The 22,480-nt window shown below is 37.2% G+C and overlaps 1 protein-coding gene across 1 annotated transcript in view; it reads left to right on the top strand.

Annotated features, from left to right (window-relative positions):
* The first annotated feature begins 1,073 nt into the window (after positions 1 to 1,073).
* LOC144373749 (uncharacterized) overlaps positions 1,074 to 22,480 on the top strand; it is a 29,590-nt gene continuing 8,183 nt past the window's right edge. The window contains exons 1-8 of the mRNA XM_078036760.1: positions 1,074 to 1,206; positions 1,301 to 1,810; positions 12,401 to 12,555; positions 13,009 to 13,051; positions 13,365 to 13,509; positions 14,178 to 14,262; positions 15,368 to 19,948; positions 21,375 to 21,429. Coding sequence (XP_077892886.1) covers positions 1,074 to 1,206; positions 1,301 to 1,810; positions 12,401 to 12,555; positions 13,009 to 13,051; positions 13,365 to 13,486 — 963 coding nt within the window. The 3' untranslated portion in view covers positions 13,487 to 13,509; positions 14,178 to 14,262; positions 15,368 to 19,948; positions 21,375 to 21,429. The remainder of the gene's footprint in view (positions 1,207 to 1,300; positions 1,811 to 12,400; positions 12,556 to 13,008; positions 13,052 to 13,364; positions 13,510 to 14,177; positions 14,263 to 15,367; positions 19,949 to 21,374; positions 21,430 to 22,480) is intronic.

Genomic DNA, 22,480 nt, shown 5'->3' with positions numbered 1-22,480 from the left:
AGGCTTCTGGGGGAAGCCTTATCACCACCACCACCACCAGCCACAAAAAGGCTCCAATGCCCAACAGAGGAGCCATATCTCAGCAAAACTAACAGTGTAAAACGGAAGCACAGCATGTTACAGAATCCCTGAAATCATCAAATCGCCCAGGGCTCAAGGGGTAGGCAAGAGCAGAAAAAATTAAAACATTTACGTCTCAAATTTCGTGTATGTTAAAAATTTTACTCTAAACTCTAAAGAATATATTTTAAATAAATCAAGTCTAGAAGCTCCTGCAGTAGTAAAATCCACTCTGTAATTATTCTTCATTTTATTTTTCTCAACAGGTTTCCTAAGGTGGCCACTGGATGTAATGAACTTCCCCCCTTGGGTCCAGGTGGTACTTGGGTGGTACTCGTTTTGTACATTCCTAGGAAGAACTGAGAGAACCCGTTCAGTGTGTATACTATATTTTTTAACTTAGGGTGTCCTTTATTTGCTACCGGTACAATTTCATTCCACACCTAAGCACAGGCACAACAGAATGTTCAACACTGAGACAAGATTTTGATTCTCTCATGGGTGTTGTGATTTCACCTACGTTTAAATAACTTTTTAAAATCTCATTTTATTGCTGAAAGTGACCCAACTTTCCAGACGGAAGAAGTTTTTCTAAAAGCAAAAACTCTTCTCAGCGGTAGTTATTGCGATGCCAATGGCAATTTGCTTAGAAATGCACTGTGAAGTCCATTTCCCAAACAGCTGCCCGGAAAGAATCACTGTCCCTTGTCACAGCAAGGGCGCGTTTTTTACAGCGATTACAAGGCAGGCCCACGCCACTGTAGGTGACTGGGCCAGCTGGACAGTGGCCACCATCCCAAGAACCAGGCCCAGAAACAAAGACCAAGCGTCAGCCAAAGCGCTGAAGATTCAGAGTGGGCTGCTGAGAAGATGCAGAGCGCATGGGACATGTCCTGGCCCTGGCAGGGACAGCCTCCTGCCGCGCTCAGGTCCCCCAGAGGCCGCCCACCATGCGGAGCGCTGCAGGGAGGCCGGGTTCCCCGCCAGGCTCAGCGGGGTCTCGCGCGAAGCCGATGGCGCTTCCGGCCCCGCCCCGCGCCCGCCCACCTGGCTCTCGCCAGATGCAGAAGACACGGCCTCCACGGCTCAGGCACACGCAGGAACCGCAGGGCCGCACCGCTCCGCCGCAGAAGGTGAAGGAGCAGCGTGAGGCGTGCAGCCGCTGCACTGTGGTGCGCAGGAGCGCGGCAAGCTGGCGCCCCCAGCGCGCCCACAGGTACAGGTAGCACAGCGTGATGAGCATGGCCGGCGCCCGTGGCCGGGAGGCTCGCCCGCCGCGCTCCGCCCCGCCGGCCTGCGGGAAGAGGCCCACCTCAGACAGGCTGCGCGGGCGGGGGAGCGCAGGCACCAGGAAGGGACACCGCGCGGGGCGAGCGAGGCCGCGGAGGCCTCTGGGGCGGGTACCTGAGTGCAGGGAGAAGCCCCCACGTGGGAGGTGTGCAGGAGCTCAGGAGCGTGGGGGCCGCCCGGCTGGCGGCCGCAGAAGGGTGGGCGGTGCAGCGAGACTGCGCATGTGCACTGCCAGCCCACGTGACGCGCCTGCAGCCTGCGCTGCTGCCTGCTACCGCCCGCCAACCGGCTGATGTGGTGGGCCATAGGCGGCGGCCGCCCGAGTCCGAGGATCGCGGGCTGCGGGCCCTCGTGAGTGCACAGCCAGCGCGTGGCAGGGCTCCCGGATGTGTCACCTTGTCCCGTCACAGTCGAGATGCCCCAGGAGCTGGGCCCTCCACACCCCCTCCGTGGGTGTGTGGTGAGTGTGGGTGTGTGCGCGTCGCCCCGCCATCCCTTGCAGAGGTGCCTGCTGTGTGTGCGTGGGCCGGTGCCCGGCCCTGGGGGGTGTGGCCGTTTGTCTGTCCCGGTGGGTGTGTCCCCTTTGTCCGCCCCCTTCGCGAGCTTGGGCCTAGGGTGCCTGTGCGACGTGGGGGCGGCCACTGTGTGCGTACCCCCCTGCAGCCCCGCGCCCCGGTCTTGGTTCGTGCGTGGGTGACACCTGCTAGGCGCGCATGCACGAGCCCGTGGGTCTCCTCCTGGTCCCCTTTGTGTAGGTGGCCAGTTTTCTCGGAGGCGGCGTGGGCACTCACCGCCTCGGTGGGTGGCTCCCCTTTTGTCACTGTTCCCTCTGGGGCGCGCGTCCCCAGCGCGCCGTGGCCGTTCCTGCTGCGGTCTCGACCCTCGCCTGGCGCATCCCCCGTGAAAGTGTGCGTCTTCGCGTGGGTTCGGCATAGGGCCTGTCGCGTGATCTCGTGTGCGGGGATGCGTTTGCGAGTGTTCGTGAGCGCGCGCTCGGGCCCTTGCATGTCTGGGTTCTCCGCGTTCTAGACACTTGTGTGCGGAGAAGGGCTGCCAGTCCAGAGCCGCCCCGTGCGCAGGGGATTGACCAGGGAGGGGGACGCCGCCCCAGCGCTCCCGCTCCGCGGCTCCTTCGCTGAGCCTCCTCCTTCCCCAGAACGCCAACGCGAAGGGGGAGGGCATCCAAGGGTCTGGTGGCCACCTGCTCTGCAGTGTCTGCGACATCATTTTGGCCAGTGGAGCCATACTGTTCTGGGGACAGAATAGGGAGACCTATTAGGGGGAAAAATTGATCAGAGACATGGGTGAATGGGATGGTACCAGTGAGTTGTTCCTTTTCTAGAGGCGCCCTAGATTCCGAACGCCCTTAAGATGCCAGCTCCTTCCAAAATATGTGCCCCTGCCAGCCGGCAAATGCATAGTAGCTATCCCTGGACGTTCTCCATGATATTTACTGGTTTACAGTGTTTTATGACGTTCACATAAATGTCTTTCTGTTCTGCCCAACGGTGAGGGAAACGAGGTAGAAATCTTAATTCCTCTCCTTGGGAGGAGTAAAATCACAGTTTGCTTATGATTACAGTCCTAGTTAGGACACCTTTTGTTGAAAGAAATTTGTATTTTATCATCAGGATAGTGGAATTTATTATAAGGATATATGGGAAAAGAAACTTCAAACCCATTAGGGACCCACCTACTACTACTATTATTCGTTCCTGCTTTGCACTCAAGGGCTGTGCTTGGTGTGTCTCTGTTCTGCGGCAATTTCCTATTCTTGACTACTTTTCCATTCTTTCAATTTGTGGAGCATTTTGAATATAAATGGAGATCTAATAGATGATTTAGATTTTACAGATGTAATTATTTTGCCAGATTTACTTCAAATCTTTTTTGTAAAAAAATAAAATTAAAAGATTGTGGAGGTACTTTCAGTTCCTCCCCCTCCTTACCTAGAATTAGCCACTGTGTTTAGGTTTGTGTAAATCATTTCTTTGCATATTTTATACTTTGCTCACGATGAATCTACAAACATACATTGTGTTGTTGGATTTTAAACTAATGATATTAAACTACGTGTGTTTTTTTGCAACTTGCTTTTTTCACCCAGTATCACATTTAGAGATTTCTATATGAATAAATTGAATGATCAGTTATGAATAATCTTTGGTGAATTCATTTTAATTCCTGGTATAGAATTACATTGTATGAATATACCATAATTTATACATTCCCCTATTGATGGACTATGAAGTTGTTTCCAGTTTTTGACTCTTTAAAAACAGTCCTGCAATAAATATCTTTGTACCTGTGTGCTGTGCACACATTTGGAAGTTTCTCTAGGAAGTATGTCTGTGTAGTAGATTTGCTGGGTAGAAGTATGTGCATCTTCAATTTAAACAGATATTACAGAAGCTCTCAAAGCGGTTTTACCAATTTTCATTGTTGGTATTGAGTGAAAACACCCATTTCCTCATATCCTTGCTAACAGTATGTCATTATACTACATTTTTTTGTCTTTTCTTTACTGACCAGCTTCCTTATGACTAGCTTGCTGTCGCATTTGCTTGCAGTCATCTAGGCTTTTGCCTTAGCCCTGTGTCAACATATGAGTTCCTGGCTCAAGCTAATTAGCTCAATCTTTAATGCATTTGATCCTCAAAATTAATTTCAATGAACATTTATTATGTACCTAATATTGCGATGGTTGATGTAAAGATAGGATTTCCATGATATGTTATATGTATCTCTCAAGTGGCAGGTGAGGGGAATTAATTAAAGCATTTTTTATAAGATGAATGTTTTAAAAATCTTTTCTCTTTATTTTAATGTTTTAAAAATCCTTTCTTTATTTTGATATATTGAAAATGTGTAACATATGCAAGCTGTGAAGCAAAACAATAAAATGAACATCTGTGAATCGACCAGAGTTAATCCAAGAATCAAAATAACCAATATTGAATGTGTTCACCCAAAAGGTGATTATCTTGAATTGTGTGTTATTCTTTGCATTTAAAAAATAATTTTTATCAGATTTGTAAATATCCCTCAACAATGTATTGTATGTTTTCTGTGTTTGGAGAAAAAGAAAGAAAGGAATTACTGGGTACTGTAGTCTTTGGGAACATGTTTATTTCATCCAATGTTACATTTCTAAGGGTCACTGATATTGAGAATGGATGTAAGTCTTTAATTTTTACTGCTATGTAATATTCCACAGGTGAATATAACACAGCTTATGCATTCTCCTATTGGTGGGTGTTCTGGTTGTTGAGGTTTTGTTACTTTGAAGAGTCTTGTATATACAGAGTTGAAAGAATTTCTTTTAATTTTCATCCTGGGGTATATGATTTTCCAAGTAGTATATGGGAACAGGAGATGTTAATGAATTTCTAGATCATTAAATTCCGTATGTGATCTTTCTTGAAACTGTATGCCTGAGACCAATAATAGAGTCCTGCTGGTTCAACTTTCACACCTTCCCTTTCATCACAGTAGTGTTTTACATAACACAAACCACATACCTACAAAGAAGAACTAGGGAATAGCCCCAACTAGGAAAACTCTGGAAACCAAAGAGGTAATTTGGTTTACAGTGTATAGCACTGTTTGGTATACAGTGTATAGCATTGGGGAAAGCCATCTTTAATTCAGGCAACATCTCTCCATTATTTCAAGAGATGCATGTCCAATAAAATTTCACTTTTCTATTTAATTATCAGTATATGTAGCTATTTTGATTAACTGTATTGTTATTAATAATTATGCATTTAAAAGAAACATTCATTTTAGTTTTAAATGCTACTATACTACTCTATAAATTCATCATTTGCAATTATTTAAGCTTGATGCCAGAATTTTTTAGATGTTGTTGTAAAATGTGAGTGATTTTTTTCAAAAGCATTTTTGGTGGTTTATGAGAGGGAAAAGAAAAATAGTAAATGTAAGCTGTTTGCTAGAAGTGGAATTGCTGGGTCAAAGGGTGTGTAAATATTCAACTTTACGAATGATTTCAGGGTTTTAAGTGGTTGTACCAGTTTATATTTTGGCCAAAAGATTTTCCAACTTAGATATTTTCATCAGCAGTGTGTAAGTTGATGTGTATCCTCTCCAATACTTATGTTAGATGTCCTAATATTTGCCACTGGAATGGGTATGTACAATACATCGTTGTGGTTTTAATTTGCATTTGTTTGATTATTGAGATTGAACATCTCTTCATATATTTATGAACCATTTATATTTTCCTTTTATGAAATACCTGGTCATGTCTTTTTATCCATTTTTTTCCTATTGAGTTGTCTTATAAAACTGGTAACAGGTCTTTTATTGATTATATATATTGTAAATGTCTTCTTCCAGTTTTTGGCCAGTCTTTTTACTCTTCATGGTATATTTCATTCACTCTTTCTTAATTTTAATGTTCTGTAACTGAAAACCTTTCTTGTTCTGGGTTTATAAAGACATTCTCAAGTGTTTCTTTCTAGAAGTTTTAAAATGACACTTTTCACATTTAAATTCATAATCCATCTGAAATTTATTTTTCCTTTTTTGGAATGGTGTTAGTGATTCACATTCATTTTATCCCTTCATGTGGTTCCAGCCCCTCAGTCATTAGTGATCTGCTGTACTATTTCTTTTATGTTTGTCTTCTGTGTGCATGATGGGTCTGTTTCTGGTTTGCCTTTCTGCATCACTTGTCACCTGTTGTGAATCATTTGCAATCTTTTTCTGTGTTGATACTCACACGGTCTTAATCAATAATGCTATCATTTTACCAGAATTTTGATATCTGGGGAGGACTTGAGTCTCAGCTGTTTTTGGACATTTGGATTCTTTAAAGGATCAATTTGTTACATGAGACATGAAAAACCTTTTGGGACTTAATTGAAATTCATTGAGTAAGTTCTGGGGAGAATTAAAACCCTGAGGATTTTGAGAATATAGTATTTTTATTTATTTAGGTTTTCAGTGTCTTTTAATACAGTTTTATAATTTTCTTTATAGAGATTATTCACTTTTTAAATGCTGATCCAATGTTTTAAATTGTTGTTGGTATTATAAGTGCCAGTGTTTAAGAATCTATTTTTTAAAATTTTAACAGTTAAAACATTTTTATACCTTTATTTTTATTTATTCATTTTTATGTGGTGCCAAGGATCGAACCCGGTGCCTCCTCGCACATGCTAGGCAAACGCTCTACCAATGAGCCACAACTACAGCCCCAACAATCTATTTTCTGACAATTATTAGTAAGTAGCAATTTAATGTTTTTAATATTGCTTTTTAGTTATCCACTTGATAAACTTCTAATATTTCTAATATATTTCCTGGAATTCCTTGTTTTATGTGAATAATTATATCATTTGCAAATGGTGACAGTTATTTGCTCTTTTATTTTTTAATGTTCTAGCACACTTTTAGATCTATGTTCAATGGAGGTGATTATGATTATTCATTAGAAGTGAGTCATTATAATGGGCTTACAGATCTTATTCCCAATTTTAAAGAGAGTGTTCTCCCATAAAGAATAACATTTTGTCTGAGCTTTTGTAGACATCTTTGAATGTGTCCAGGAAATCTGCATTTTGTCATGTTTTTCTGCATCTGTTGAGAAATATCTCGTTTTTTTTTTCCTTTTTCCCCCCTGTAATTGTTATAAATATAATGAATTACAATTTATGGGTTTGAAAATTCTTTATTCTTGAGATAAATCCAAACTGGTATTGATGGATTATCTGTTTATGAACTCCTGGATTGAATTTGCTAATATTTTCTTCAGAGTTTTTGAATCATTTTATAAATAGAATTCTCTTTTTCTTTATTGACTACCTGATTCTGGTATTACTTTATACTGAACTTATATATTGAATTAGCAAGTAGTTCCTCTTTTTTCAGTTGTCTGGGAGAGTTTGGATTGGTCTGATTTGTTTCTTAAAAAAAATTAGTGAAACCTATTTGAAAATGACTTAAATTTAGTATTTTCTTTGTGGAAGCTGAGTAGTCATTAGCAGTTGAATGGTAGTAGGAGTGTTCAGGTTCTCTATTTATTTTAGTTTTAGAAATTTGTCCTTTCATTAGCATGTTTAAAGTTTATTGGCATCAAGTTAATAATATTTTAATATCCCTTTCCATCTTTTCTTTATTTGGATGTTCCCTTTTCTCATTTTGAATATTATTTATGTCTGACTTCTCTCTCTGTCTCTATTTCTCTCTTTCATTATTGCCAAAGTTTGTCTGTTTTATTAATCTTCACAAAAGACTAACTTTTTACGGGGCAAGGCGGGTGCTAGGGATTCAACCCAGGACCTTGTGCATGCTGATTTCCCTCTTTTATTTATGATTTCCTTCCCTTTCTTTTCTTTTTCTAACTTAAATTGCAAGTTTTAACATCAATTTTAGCTATTTTTTCCTAGTATAAGCATGTAATGCTATAAATTTTCTTGAAATTCATTATTTTCTTCATCTAAGTTTCTAATGCTTTTATTAATTTTCAGAAATTAAGTTCTTATAAAAATTTCAATTTTAATTTTTTTGGCTTACTATTTAGAAATGCTTTCTGTTTGTTTGTTTGTTTTGTCTTGGTACTGGGGATTGAACCCAAAGGGCTTAACTACTGAGCCACATCCCCAGCCATTTTTTATATTTTATTTAGAAACAGTCTGTTTCTGAGTTGCTTAGGGCTTCGATAAATTGCTGAGGCTGGCCTTGAACTCACTATCCTGCTGCCTTATCTTTCCCAGCCACTGGGATTACAGGCATGTGCCACCGCACCTGGCATGTTTTATCTTTTCAAATGTATCTGCATTAACTTTTTCATTGTTTTAATTTTCAGGTGTATCTACATTAATTTTTTTTTCACCTGTGTTGTTAGCGAATGTGTTCTTGTTGTTATTTCATTCTTATTTTTATGACCTTGTCCATAGTGAATTCTATAATTTTTCTGTAATCATTAAAGATAAGAAATTGTGTTGTTCAGTCTTTATTAGTTTTTATCATTAATTGAGAAGAGTATGTTGGAATCTTCTGTTACCTTCTAATAGACTTTTTATACTTCTAATAGTTTTTGTTTTTATGTATTTTGAGGTACTTATATTAGCTGCATACAAGCTTAATATTTTCTCTTAACATATCTACTCTGTTATGATCCTCTCTATTCCTAATTTTGCTTTTTTTGACTTAGAGTCTTTGGTGGTAATTTATCTAGAATGTGCTTTTCATTTGATTTTTACTTTTTTTCATATTGCTGGTCTTATCTTTCAGGCCCATCAGACAATCAGTGTCTTTTAATTGGTAGGATTAGAAGTTCCTTTAGTTCAAAACTCTTGATTGGTGGTCAACTCAGTTTTTATTTAAAACTATTTTTAACCCTTTTCTTAAGAGAATGTGGTGAAAATATTATACAAAGTCTGCTGCTAGTTTTATTTATGCTTTTTTTGAAGAAAATATCTTTTTCTTATAGCTGCATTGGATTTTGTCTTTGATTTATATCATTTCATTTCTAAGTTTAGATGGAAATTAATTTTTTATTGTATTTTGGATACTGGATGTTCATTCTGAATATTGTCTTTCATGAGATCTAGAAGATTCTGGAGCCTTGTATTCTTTAAATATTGCCTCTTTTTTATTTGGACTGTTCTCCCCTTTTGGAGTTTTAACTGGCTATATGTATGTGTAACTGTTTCTAGATCACTTACTCTTCCCCCATCCTACTTTTCATCTTATTTCTCCTTAATAAAATTTTTAGTGCTGGGTAATTTCATCCTTCTTATCGTCTAGTTTGCCATTTTTCTCTTAGGTGTGCCTAATTTTCTCTCTAATCCCCCATTTTTTCACTTTTAACAATTATATTTTTAATTTCTCAAAGTTTAGCTTGGTTATTTTTCATATATACAGTCATTTATTGTAGTCTCATGTTACTTGCTCATTTTTGTAGTTGTTCACAGACTGTGTCTGGAAATCTCAATGTTTCTATCCTTAGGGGATCCAAATTTATTGCTTTTTTCCCCATCTGTTGTCTACCCCTCATGGTGGCTTGTTATTTCCAGTGCTTGGTGATCCCCTATTATAAACTCTAAAGATCTATTTGGTAGAAATTTGTGAGAGTCTTGAGAGCCTAACTGGAAGTTACTTTTCTTTCTGAAAGCATTTGTATTAGCTCTGGTTGGGAGACAGGAGTTTAATTTGACCCACTTTTCAGTTCTGACATTTTGCTTCTGGTCTAGGGTTCACTGTCCTGAGAGTCTCCTGAAATATATTTCTGTGAGCAGAAAGTACTTAAAAGTATTTTTTTAAAATCCAAGATCTGCTTTTCTACTTCTTACTGCTTTTGGTTGCCAAGTTCCTGTCTAAACGTTTGCTGCTTTTTGGGGGGAGAGGGTCTCCTGAAATGTATTTCCGTGAGCTGAAATTACTTAAAAGTATTTTTTAAAAATCCAAGATCTGCTTTTCTTGCATTGGTAGTGTCCTTCAGAATCTAGTTCATCATAACTGATGTGATCAGAAGTGTATTTTAAGATTAATTTTAGTAATATATTTAGCTTGTATTAGAAAACTTTTGTTGTATGTTATCAATTTTCTATTAAAATAAATTTGTTTAAAAGGCTGGGTTTTTCTGAAGGGAGATATTAATTAAATAAATAATAGTATAGGTGGCAAGCAGACTGCACAGTGTATCCTCTGGCCCCGTAGTGACCTTACAGAGATGAACCTGTGGTGATCAAACAGTGTAAGAACTGTGTCAGGAGTGGGCAGGGTGCTCTAGGCTTGTAGAGTAGAAGTGCAAAAATAAACTTGGTACTGTGGAAAATGCTTCATAGAATTGAGTGTCAAGGATTGGTAGGCACTAGGTGGTCACAGAGTTTAGGAATGATGAGCAGTTGGGTATGACTAGCTTCCATGTTATATATCACAAAGTGACTGGAGATAGAAACAGGAATAGGATCACATGAAATCTATGCTTATAGTAAGGTGGTTGGACTTTATTCTGATAATGAAGGAAAGCTGTTGAATGATTTTCTGCTGTAATATTATATGATCAGTGTTTTAGAGGATACCAGGTTTGACAGTAAACCACAGTTAGGAGATCATTTATGCATTTTTGAGAGGAATAAAGGTAAAGATACAATTAAGGCAGTGGCACTGGACATGAAGAGGTATATGTGTGCTAAATTTAGATCTTGGGGAAGAAGAAATTGAGGATTTAGTGGTCAGTTGGATAGAAATGTTGAGGAAAACAGGAAGTCTAGATTGACCCCCAGATTTTTGGTTTGAGTAAACATGTGGCATGTAGAGCAATTAACTGATAAATAGCATATAGAAAGAGAAAAGAACTTGGTTTCATTTGCTTTTTTTTGAGGAAAAAGTTATTTGTTTTTCAACTTACTGAAAATTACTGAGGGGCTTATGGGACATATTGGTTAAGATCCAATAGCAATTGGCACAGAGGGTCTAGAAGTTAAGAGAAGGATTTGGGATTTTAGCATTTGGCAGTTTGGAAGCCATTGTTTTCCTACAGTACCATATGAGATAATTTTAAATAGTACCTGGATAAGCACCTGAATTTTTTTAATAGTTAGGATTTTATGTGTATGAAAAAACATAACTTGTGGATCAAACCTATGACATCATGGACATTATCACTTAGGCCAAGTGAGTACAATGAAAGGAAAATATTAGTAAAAATACATGTGATATATGGAAATGGCAACAATCATGGTGAAGCTATGCAAATAAAGTTCAGAAAGTGCTGTTTTAAGCCCTGTGTATGGTGGATAAGGTCACCAAGGACCTTAATTTTACTGAGACTTTTTCCCATTTTTATAGTGGAGATGTTGGCATGTGGGGCTACTAAGAATTGTTATGAGAATGAGATGATGGCTTGTAAAGCACTTAGTGCAGTATTTTGACACATTGTATAGAGTTTGCTAGGAAGCCTGTTATTGTTCTTCACTTTAGATATTGCAAGGTTTTAATACACTAAATTGGATATAATAAGAAGGATTTATTAAAGAAATATTTCAAAGATTGATGGTGGTCTTGCTTAGGAAAAAATAAGCTTTACTAGTTCTAATCATAATGGGATAATAGTGAAAGTGAAAAGGTGTAAGAAATGGTGTTAATCTTGGTGCTGGTGATGGTAGAAAAAGAAAGCCTTTATTTGGGCAAGAGTTAGAAGTAGTAAAATGAATTTTTCAGTGATATTTAGTGTAGCTGTTCTCTCAGAGCTCTAAAAATCCTCATTATTGAACTTTTTTTTTCAGGGGGAAAAAACACAAAATCTTAGTCTAAAACTCTGGCCCTAGTTTCCCTTTTCCCCCATTGAAATAAATATTTTTAAAACATGTGTCTTGGTAATGTGAGGTTTTTTTTTTTCCTCCTTTGTAGTCTAGCAGTGCTCTGTGTTGTGGTGGTTAGGAGACTATTAGAAGAAGGTGTAGTTACAAGATGGCATGTCTGGATTTGGACATCCATTCATGTCTGAATGTCTGGAAGAGATTTGAAAGACTCACCCTGGACCACTCTGGTCCTGTCCCTTTCCCCAAGATGGAGAGATGATGAGAGACACATAGCGGAGTATGAACACTGATAGGAAACTGTTTCTCAGTGCTAAGGATTTAGTTCAGGCCAGGAAATTGAGAATGTAGCATTTCATGTATGGTAAAACATGGGATGCAGTAAAAGCAGGTGGAGTAAGTGCAGCAGTGGGAAGATGCCTTTCTATTTTGAGCAGTCATTTGAGGCTTACTGAATGCTAGGCACATACAAAGTAAATAACAGTGCCCTTATCTTCCATCTAAGGGATACATGTAAACAGATAAGTTCAGAGTAGTGATGGTGAATATCTGAGCCTGAGGAAAGGAAGAAGCAGATAAAACTATTGGGAGAGAATGGGGGAGAATCACAGAATGGGGACAAAAATCAGTGTTCTGATTGGAGTTCCTTAAGCATAGGTTTTTAGTATTTTTCAGTTATACTATAGAAGCCAGGAAGAATGCTGCTCATGTCATCTCAAATGATTTAATTACTGAATTGGATTATGTTATTTCCTTAGGATTGTGTGCCATGGACAATTTTACTGATGGAGACTTCACTGTGGTGGATTGTGCATTGTTGGAAGATAGCCCTTACGAAGATGATTGTGTCTTTGCTCCTGAATATACGACGGATAACTATGTTCGTGTGACTCAGCTTTACTGTGATGGAGTGGTAAGTAGGTTTGTTAAATTTTTGTTTTTAACATGGTATATCCTAAAGGCTTTCTGATTTAGGGCATTTGAGTAAAGATTTTGTGTGTGTATGTGTGTGTGTGGCTATGGGTTTTTATAAGAAGGAACACATGCTTTTGAAGAGGTTATTATTCAAAAGAAATAAGCTGTGCCTCAACAATAAGAATAGATTTCAGAGAATAAGTGAAGGCATTAGGTGGCTTTCTGAGAATTAGAAAAACTCTTGAATAGAGTTGTAGAAAGAAACTCAGGAAACATGAAAAAGGCCTTAAATTAAGACTCACTGGCTACAGATATATTCAAAGCATATAAGTAAATGTACATTAGATGTTTTTCAGTTTAGTTCTGCTAATCCATTGATTGAAAGTCAAAAGGTATACTTGTGTATTTTACCAGTTGCAAATCGAAATAATTTTCTTTTTTTTTTTTTTAGGCTATGAAGTATAAAGATTATGCCCAAAGCGAGAAATATTTAGGTGAGCATGTTGACATATTAACGTTAATTTATTGATGGACCACAAATGGAGGTGATTTATCTAGTCATATCAACAAATCAGATTTGTCTTCTTAAAAATAGATTCTTACTATTTTTTTTTCCTGGAACCCAAAATCTTTCTTTGTAAATTGAGTTTTAGCCAACACTTAAATATTCTTAACATCTAGCAGTTTAAAACCTTAATTCATTTCTTGTCTTCTCATATCCATTTTTACCTTTTCTGTATAGCAGTGTTGATTCATTAAAAATCAGGGCACAAATATTAATTTTAAACTTTTTTTATTTTAATTAAGACATCTGCAATATATGGTGTAGTAAACCACTTTCTGTCCTGCAAGATTACTGTGATGCCATTAAAATATATATCTTCTGGCCACTTCTTTTTCAACATCAGCACAGTTCTGTAATATCATGATTACATCCCTGTGTGGAGACCATGTAAGTCACTATATGTTATTCATTTTGGATGAGTGGTGATAAGCATGTTGCACAGTGCTAAGGAATGTCAAATACAATGGAAGGGTTATACCTCATTCTTCTTTTTTTTTTGTGGTGTTACTGTGGGTTGAACTCAGGGTCTTCCCCGTGCTTGACAAGCTACACCTTAAACCCTTTTTTAAAAATTTTATTTTGAGATGCAGTCTAGCTAAACAAACTTTAAGCTGGCCTTAAACTTGAAATCCTCCTGCCTCACCATCTGGAATAGCTAGGATTTTAGGCATATGCCACCACACTTGGCTTACTCTTCATTCCTATATGCTGTTCAGTTTTGCTTTTGTTTAACAGGTAGAAAAGTAAATTCTTGGAATTTGAATATGAAAGAAAATTTATAACATTATAATGAAATAATTCTGAATAGTATTAGATGGTAGACTTGAAGTTAAGTCAGGAAAAATTAAAATACTTTTATAAATGTCAGTGGTATAGAACTGAGAGAGAGAGGATATATGGTTTGGTCCATTTAATAAACTCCTTATTTATGTTACCTAGAGTGGAGAAAAGAACTGAATGTTTTTGTCAGATAGCTTGTAATATAAGCATAAAATTCAGTGAATTTGTATATATGAGAAAGTAATCTTTTCAAAAATAAATTTGTCTTTAAACAGTTCTCATGCCTCTGAGATGAGTTTGAAGAAATTACAATATCTTGAGTTGATGTAAGATATTTTGGATTTGGCAAAGAAAGTTGTGGTAAGTGGTAGAATGTAGCCCCGCCTCCAAAGAATGTAAATATAGAGTGTCAGTTGTTAACTGTTAACTGCTATAAACTGTGTTACCAGTTTATAGCAGTTAACAGATAAGCTTTTCAGTTTTCTTTACCTGAGATTATTCTGCTGTCAGAGTGTGCATGGTATGGAAGTAATAACGTTGATAACCAATGTCCTGGTTCTGCCATGCCATAATGGACCAGGACAGCTTCTTGATATTCAAGGAGAGAAATTAGAATTTGTCACTAATGAAAGGGGGCCCTGGTTCATAGTAACCTTAATCACAGGTTCTAAAAGTAAACGAACTCTGTCTTTTGACATAAAAACATACCACTATTGACAAATACTTTGCCTTTGGGATAAAATTTATCAGGATAGATTTGAGAAGGTGTCTTTGTACTATGGTGATTCTCTCTCTCTCTCTTTTGGGGGTGGGAGACTGAATTCAGGGGCACTCAACCACTGAGCTACATCCCCAGCCTGTTTTGTATTTTATTTAGAGACAGGGTTTCACTGAGTTGCTTAGTACCTCGCTTTTGCTGAGGCTGGCTTTGAACTCATGATCCTTCTGCCTTGACCTCCTCTCTTTTAAAAAGCCATTTGATAATTTTTCTTATTTCATTTGGATCCTATCTGGTACCAAATCTGCTGGAGCTCAAATCCTTCATAAAAAATGGTATCGTATTTGCTGTACCTTGTACACTTCCTCACATATATTTTAAATAATCTCTAGGTCACTATATAATACCTAGTACTCTGTAAATATTATGTAAATAGTTGTTGTACTGTATTGCTTAGGGGAAATGACAAGAAGAAAAGTCTGTACATGTTCCTATAGACCCTTTTTGGTCTTTCCAAAAGTTTTTGATCTGCATATGGTTGCATCTGCAGTTGCAGAACCCATAGATATTGAGGGTCAACTGTACATCCCCAAATATTGGATATTACATTCTCCTTTTCTATATAAATAATCCCCTAGCTTATTTTTGATATTAAAGATGGAAACCCAGATCCATTTTTCCTAGGTATTGGTTTCTTGATTGTCTTTGGAGCTAATTGATGGGTCTTCTCTCACCTTGGTTTCTCAGAAAGGAGAACTAATGAAAATGAAAGGAAATGAAGAGTTTTCCAAAGAAAGATTTGATATAGCTATTATCTCTTACACCAGAGCCATTGAATATAGGTAAGAGCAAAACAGAGCAATGAGATTCTTTTTGTGTGGCAGCTCAAGTTAGAATGTTAGGATAAATAAAAATAAGATCAAGAATTGTAGAATCTTCCAAATTGATATGCATAATAGATTTTTATTTTTTATCTTTAGTTATTAGTAGCATTGGAGGTAACCTGAGTATTTGGAACTGATTAAATCCTGCAATTCAAGCAAGTCAGGTGCAGTGGTGAATTTGGTTCTGCCTTGCTCCATTTTCTTAAGGCATTCCCCTGTTATTGTCTTTTTCTCATTTTGCTGTCAACTACTTCCTTATAAATTATTAACTGATCAAAAAGGATTAGTTCCTAATACTTAAAATGCTACCTACTTAGGAGGTTTTGCTTTCTTAGAGGAAACTTTTAAAGGAAAAATAGTTGCAATGGTTGAGGATGCATGTGTTCTTTTCTACCTGGTTTTGTTACTCAGCTGCTGGAGTTTTGTAGTCTTCCCCCCAGGTGTGCTATTCTGTACCTAATGGCCACTTCAGGTGAACAACCTAATATTAGAGCAGCCTTTGAAGGTTGGGGTGTACGTAACTTCTCCCTTTCCTACCTTGCTTGTCCCCAGGGGGAATGAATCAATCTAGTCAACACGCTGCCCCAAGACTGCTACTCTATTCTATTGAGAAAAAGGTGGAAGAAAATCATTTCTGGCTTTATACTGTCAGACAAAACTAAAAAGATCAAAATTTGAAATGAAGCTACTTAACATTACTGTTGCAATTTCCAAGCTCCTTTTTCCTGGAGTTCTTTGTCAAGGTGGCATATCCCTGACATAATGATCCTGTCCTCTGTAGTTACAGCATACATTGTAGTTGACTAACTTTTTAATAAGATGTCTTATTTGATCTTGACAATAGTCCTGCGATCTGGACAGAGCAAGGATTCTCTTCAGTTTGAACACAGGATAGTTTAGGTTGGTTTTAAAGAAGGCTACTGGGGAAGTAATGAAGTGAGATTTACCCAGTTAAGTTCCAAATCTTGTATTCTTCCTGCTCTGCCATGAAAATGTAAAGTTTTAAAAACTGTTTTCAGGGCTGGGGATGTGGCTCAAGTGGTAGCGCGCTTGCCTGGCATGCGTGCGGCCCGGGTTCGATCCTCTGCACCACATACCAACAAAGATGTTGTGTCCGCCGAGAACTAAAAAATAAATATTAAAAAATTCTCTCTGTCTCTTTCTCTCCTCTCTCACTCTCTCTTTAAAAAAAACTGTTTTCATGCCTGTTTTCAGTGTAATATATGTTTATTTCATATGTAATGTGATTTACTGACCAAACGTTACTTCTTTTTACGACCTGAAAACCACCTTCTTTATGGTAACCAAGCTCTTTGCTTTCTTCATACTGGACAGTTTAGGTAAGTTGGTTAAAGTACCACAATCATTGAATTGTTATGTTAAATGGCCATTTTTGGGGAGACATTTCTGTTTCATAGGTATGCAAGAAACCCCCCCTTTTTTTTCCAAAAATAGTTAAAAATTGTTAAAAAGAGAGTGTAGCAGGCTGTATATATACTAACTGTACCTGCGGCAGCTGAGTGCAAGCTTTTGTCATATGTCCTGCATTGTTTTAATTGCTTCACGTTAAGTCTCACAGCAACTTTAATAGGTAGGTTATATTATTCTTCACACTTTACCTGTGACCAGCTCAGCTCATACCACTAGTGATGCTAATTTGAACACAGATCTTAGTTGATGTCAACGTCTGTGTTTATAACACCTATAATATACTATGTCCTTTTGCGCTATTAATTAATCTGTTTTGGAAGAAATATTTTTACTGCCTTCTTTTCTTCTATTTGTCTTGGTATGAAAAATTAAGTAAATATCCTTCATAAGTGAAAGAAAGCACATAAACTTAATAATGTTACTATGAGAGTGGAATCATAACTAATTCTTAATTTCTTATGTTGAATATATTTACTTGTTGAGAAAGATTGATGTAGATACTCTACCATGATTTTATTGCCTTGTCAGTTTTAAAAATTTAAGAAATTAATTATAAGTATTAATATTGAAATGTAGATTGTTTATTTAATTATGTAATACTTTACTGTAAGAAAGGTTTGGGGTATGCTGAAGAATATATTCACACAGTAGAATTTTCAAAACAGAATAAATCAGAAAACCAATTCAGAGCTTGTTTTTTCAAAACAAGGCTACATAGGTATATGGGCCTGTAGGAATACTAATAATTCATATTTGACCCTGATCTCCTGTTGCTTAGAATGAAAAAGGAAAACTTGGCAAGTTACATAATTTTCATTATTTACAAAGCCCCAGTACACCAATTGCTGCAATGAGTTTTCCTCCTGCTGGTTCCTTCTGAAGGAAATTTCTTAAATGGCTTACTAATAATGTTAATTGAATGATAAGAGCTAAAAACAATTCTAGCAACATTGCTCTTTATAGGGGGGGAAAAAAACCTCTGAAAATAAAGTTTTGGGTTTCATAAGTGTTTTTGCGATGTCAAGAAAACTGAGAACATGTTTTCAATTGTTTTTCAGTAAAAGCACTTACTTGGGATGTGGGAAGGTGGGGGTGGGGAAGACAATATATTCCAAGTATGTAGCTTTAAAAATAACATTTATTGTGTTTTTCTTTTATTATAAACAGAACACATTCTCATGTTAGAAAATTTGGAAAATACCAGAGTTTAAAAAGAAGAAAATAAAAATCACCAGTAATCCAACCACCTGTATTAATGTTATGCAGCTTTTAGATGGCTTAAGCCGTGGATAATCCGAGGCTAACTAGACCAGAGGAATGGATGGGCTTGACACAGTCTTCCATCAATACCACTGTCCTCAACTGGTTCTGACAAGAAATGAGCTGCAAATGTCTTTAGGTTATTGCCTCTGGCTAGGTCCAGAATTGCAGATATTCTGTGGTGTTTGAAGGTGAATCTGTATACTTTCAAGATCAGATGAATAGGTTTGCAACTTGGCTAGCCTCTTGTGAAAATTGAGGTGCCTGTCTGAAACTTGCTGGGCAGAAAGTCACCTACACTTGAGCTCTGAAAGCTGAGAGGAAAATCAGGGTGACTCACAAGGAGGATCCTCCTCAACCCCTGCTATAACAGGAGGTGCATGAAAATAGAAACACAGAATCAGGTAGCTTGGTGATGTAAAGGCCAAGAGCAGGGCATTCTTGTACCTCCTTCCTGATGTTACAGCTTATTGTTGAATGCCATCTATATTTTCACTAGAGCCAGGTCAGCAGCATTGAAAACCCTCTGTTCTTTATTAGGCAATCACCAATATGTATTGGATGCCTGTTTAATGTATGAAGCTATGCTACACCAGTTTTATTGGTGTTTCCTACCTTTTTACACATTGTTTATGTCATTTGCTTGTAATGTAGGGTTAATGTTTTCAGAGTCCATAGTATCACTCCTGATCAAAATGATTAGAGTGATGAACCTTAAGAAAAGAACATGTTCTTAGTAATTGAAATGTGCCACTCACATAGGAGGACCTATGTCCTGAGAAGAGCTTTTAGCTGAGATACCAAGGTTGAGATGTTTTGAAGCTCTCGAATCAGAGGGATGCTAGTTCTGCCATGGGAATCCTGCTGAGCATCTGTGGGGATAAAGCATCCTCCTTCCACTAGTTTGGGCAATAATGCAGTCCTTAGTTATTCCAGAAGGCCAGGCTTCATCTCTGCTATTGTAAAAGCAAAAATGGAGCTGCAAGAGAACAGAAATGGAACATTTAAAATTAAAATTAGGAAAGAAGAATAAAAGGATTAAAGTAAGAAATGCTGAAACTTCTAAAATAATTTAATTCTAAAAGATTAGTAAATATAAATTGGGACATTAAAAATAAAATTTTAAGGAATAACTTTGGCAAGTTTATTCTCTAAAAGGGTAAAAATAATAGTACTGTATCCAACAAAATGGGTGTGCTGTTGTGAATACTTTATGTAAATTCACTTATAAAAACCTTCACAACCATGTGAGGTAGGTGCTGCTGCCTCTTTACACATAGAGAGCCCAAATAAAGGATACAAGGTATATGTGATGGAGCCAGTGTTTGAGTCCAGACAGCCTGGATGCAGAGTCTTTATTATTATTCACTATGGAAAGGTGACGATAGAGTAAAAAGGAAATGTGAAAGTTGATAATTTTAAAAAACAAATGATCCAAATAGTCAATAAACATTTATGAGGACATGATTATCCTTACATGACATGCAGATTAAAAACTACAAGTTTCTTTTTCATATCCATCAGATTGGCAAAAACTTAAAAACTTCGTAATACCAAGTGCTTGAGAGGATGTAGAACAAAGGAAACTTTCATACTTGGCTGGAGAAAGTGTAAATTGGTACAGTCACTTTGGAGAGAAATCTGACAAGGTGAAGATGTGCATATTCTGCAGCCCACTTCTAGGGTCATCTCTTCCAAACTCTCAATGTGTACTCAAGAAGATATGTACAAGCCTTCATATATAGCATTGTTTGTAAGTGTAAAGAAATGGAAACAACCTAAATGTCCATCAGTAGGGGAATGGATAAATAAATTATGGTATAGTCATACAATGGAATTCTCAATGGTAGTTAAAATGAATGCAATGTTGGTGAAAAAAAGCAAGTTGCAGAATGATTTGTACAGTATGATGCCATTTATATAATGTTTAAAACATGCAAAACAATATGCATATTCTTAATACAGAGAATGTATTAAAAATGTTTTAAAATGCAGGGGCATGTTGAACACCAGGGGAGTGGCTATCTCTGGGGAAAAAGGAGGGAAAATAACACAGTGGACGTCAAGTGTAACAAACTTCTGCAAAAGAAGCTGAAGTAAATATGGCAAAATGTTAATTTCTTGCTAAGTTGGTACACAGTTGGTACATTCCTGGTTTCTCTCTTGTTTTATGTTGGTTAAGTTGTCTTACATTCTTTTTAATTTTTTTTCTTTTTTGTATATAGCCTTTTACTAGGAATTGATATCTGGTGGTATGATACCTAGTTTGGGTCTTCTTTATAATCTCTTTTTAAGAATAATGAATTAATATGTGTGAATACAAAATGATAAACCAGTCAATTTTAAACCAGATAAATAGGGGAGTAGTAAAAAGAGAAAGCAGGCAAATCAATGAGTTAGACCCCCTGAGAAGATAGTAGGAAATAGTTTAACCAGTAAGAGTTGGATGCCCTCACAAGTGGATTTAGGAGTTTGACAGTTCTGAGTGATGCTAAGTTTTGCCAAAGGGGTGTGATGGTAGATGACTGAGTTGAGGTATGGGAGGTTGTTGAAGGTAAGCCAGGAAACTGAGAGACTGAGTATGCATATACTGATGTTTACATTTTCTAACTTAGCATCTACCTCAAAACAGCTAGAAAAGAAAGAATTATTATCTTCATTTTATAGTTGAGAAGGTGGGTTCAGGGATATTAATGACTTCTTTAAGGCCCCAGGAGAATTAGCAGTTGAATTGGACTTAAATTAGGCCTTCTGTCCAGGAATGCATGCTCTGTTCGTATAGCTTAGCTAACAAGACATGGGAGTTAAAATTTTGGCTACAGAAGTCTTATTATTGAAAGGCAAAATTATTGCACGCAAATATACAAATTTTTAGTTATGCATAGGTAAGATGTTGATACGATATATGCAGGAAATACTCCAGAAATGCTGAAAATACTTATTCCTGGGTTGTTGTGATTGTGACTCTGGGTGACTTTTCCCCTTTGTTTTACTGTTCTGTATTTTCCAAATTTCCTATAATGGACGTATATTTTGTGGATTTTAAAAAATTATTATTTGACTAAATGATATACATAGAAAATTCAGAACATAAAAATAGATAGCAATATACACTACTTTTACAAAAATAAAAGAATGGAGATGTTTAAATATTTTATTTTTTTTCTTTTTCTGTTTAGAAATGCACTTGGTGATGGAAAGAGAGCCATTATTCTGAAGAGCACTTGGCCAAAGGTAGGTTTCTTTTGTATTTTTACATTGAGCCAGTAATACTATATATTTTTGTGAAAATTAATATATGGGATGCATATTTATATGTAAAAGTGCTGGATGAAATTATCAAGAATAGGAAAGGGGATGCTTCAGTTCCACTACCACTATGGGGATTTGGCAGTAGCTGTGAGAGGCTGAGAATGTGTGTGTGCCAGCATGAGGTGTCCTGGAGAGCATAGAGGGACTGTAGCAATTGAGAGGTAATATCTGCAAGTGATAGGTGTGCCTAAATGTGAGAAATGAAACTTTACTAAAACTTTTAAGGAACTATAGGAAAGCATTTATCCTTTCTTCTTTTGGTGCCAGGAATGGAACCCAGGGCCTTCCTCATGCTAGTATATGCTCTACCACTGAGCTGCACCCCAGCCTTTGGATTTCTTAAGTAACACACAATGTATAAATCAGTGTGAAATAAACCACATTGATATAATTTTCTACATCATACTTAAAAACTTATATACATAAAAGATATGAATGAAATAAGCAGGAGGAGATCATTTGTTCATCAATAATTTATATAACTAATAGGATTTATATATAATTGATATGATTGTATTGTGAATATGCAGAGAACTCCTAGAATAAATAAAAACCCAGTAGAAAAAGGGCCAGTGAAACAAATAATTTCATACAAGAAACCTACTAGAAATAAGAAACTTGAAAATCTGTTTCCTAGTAATTAGACTTGTGGGGAATTGGTTCAAAGATAGAAAAAATGAAACCAACAAAGAAAAATAGAGGGCCTCTAAGAGAAAGACCCACCTATAGATGAGTAAATAAAGCAATGCAATAGTGTTGGGACCCTTCACATTGGCAAAAATTAAAGAGACTGAGGGTCCAGAGTATTGGTACTGAGTGTGTAGTAACAGGAACCCTTTATAAACTGATGGAGGTGTGAATTGCTTACAACCAACTTGGAGAGCACCCTCATGTGCATACCTCATAATTACTTGATTTTACACTAACAATTACTCCATTTCATATGTGTCAAACTAGAAAATTTCTTACATAA

This window comes from Ictidomys tridecemlineatus, unplaced genomic scaffold, assembly GCF_052094955.1.
Source record: "Ictidomys tridecemlineatus isolate mIctTri1 unplaced genomic scaffold, mIctTri1.hap1 Scaffold_48, whole genome shotgun sequence".
NCBI lineage: Eukaryota > Metazoa > Chordata > Mammalia > Rodentia > Sciuridae > Ictidomys > Ictidomys tridecemlineatus.
The sequence above is the reverse complement of the archived record's forward strand: the minus strand, read 5'-3'. Positions and strand labels throughout refer to the sequence as shown.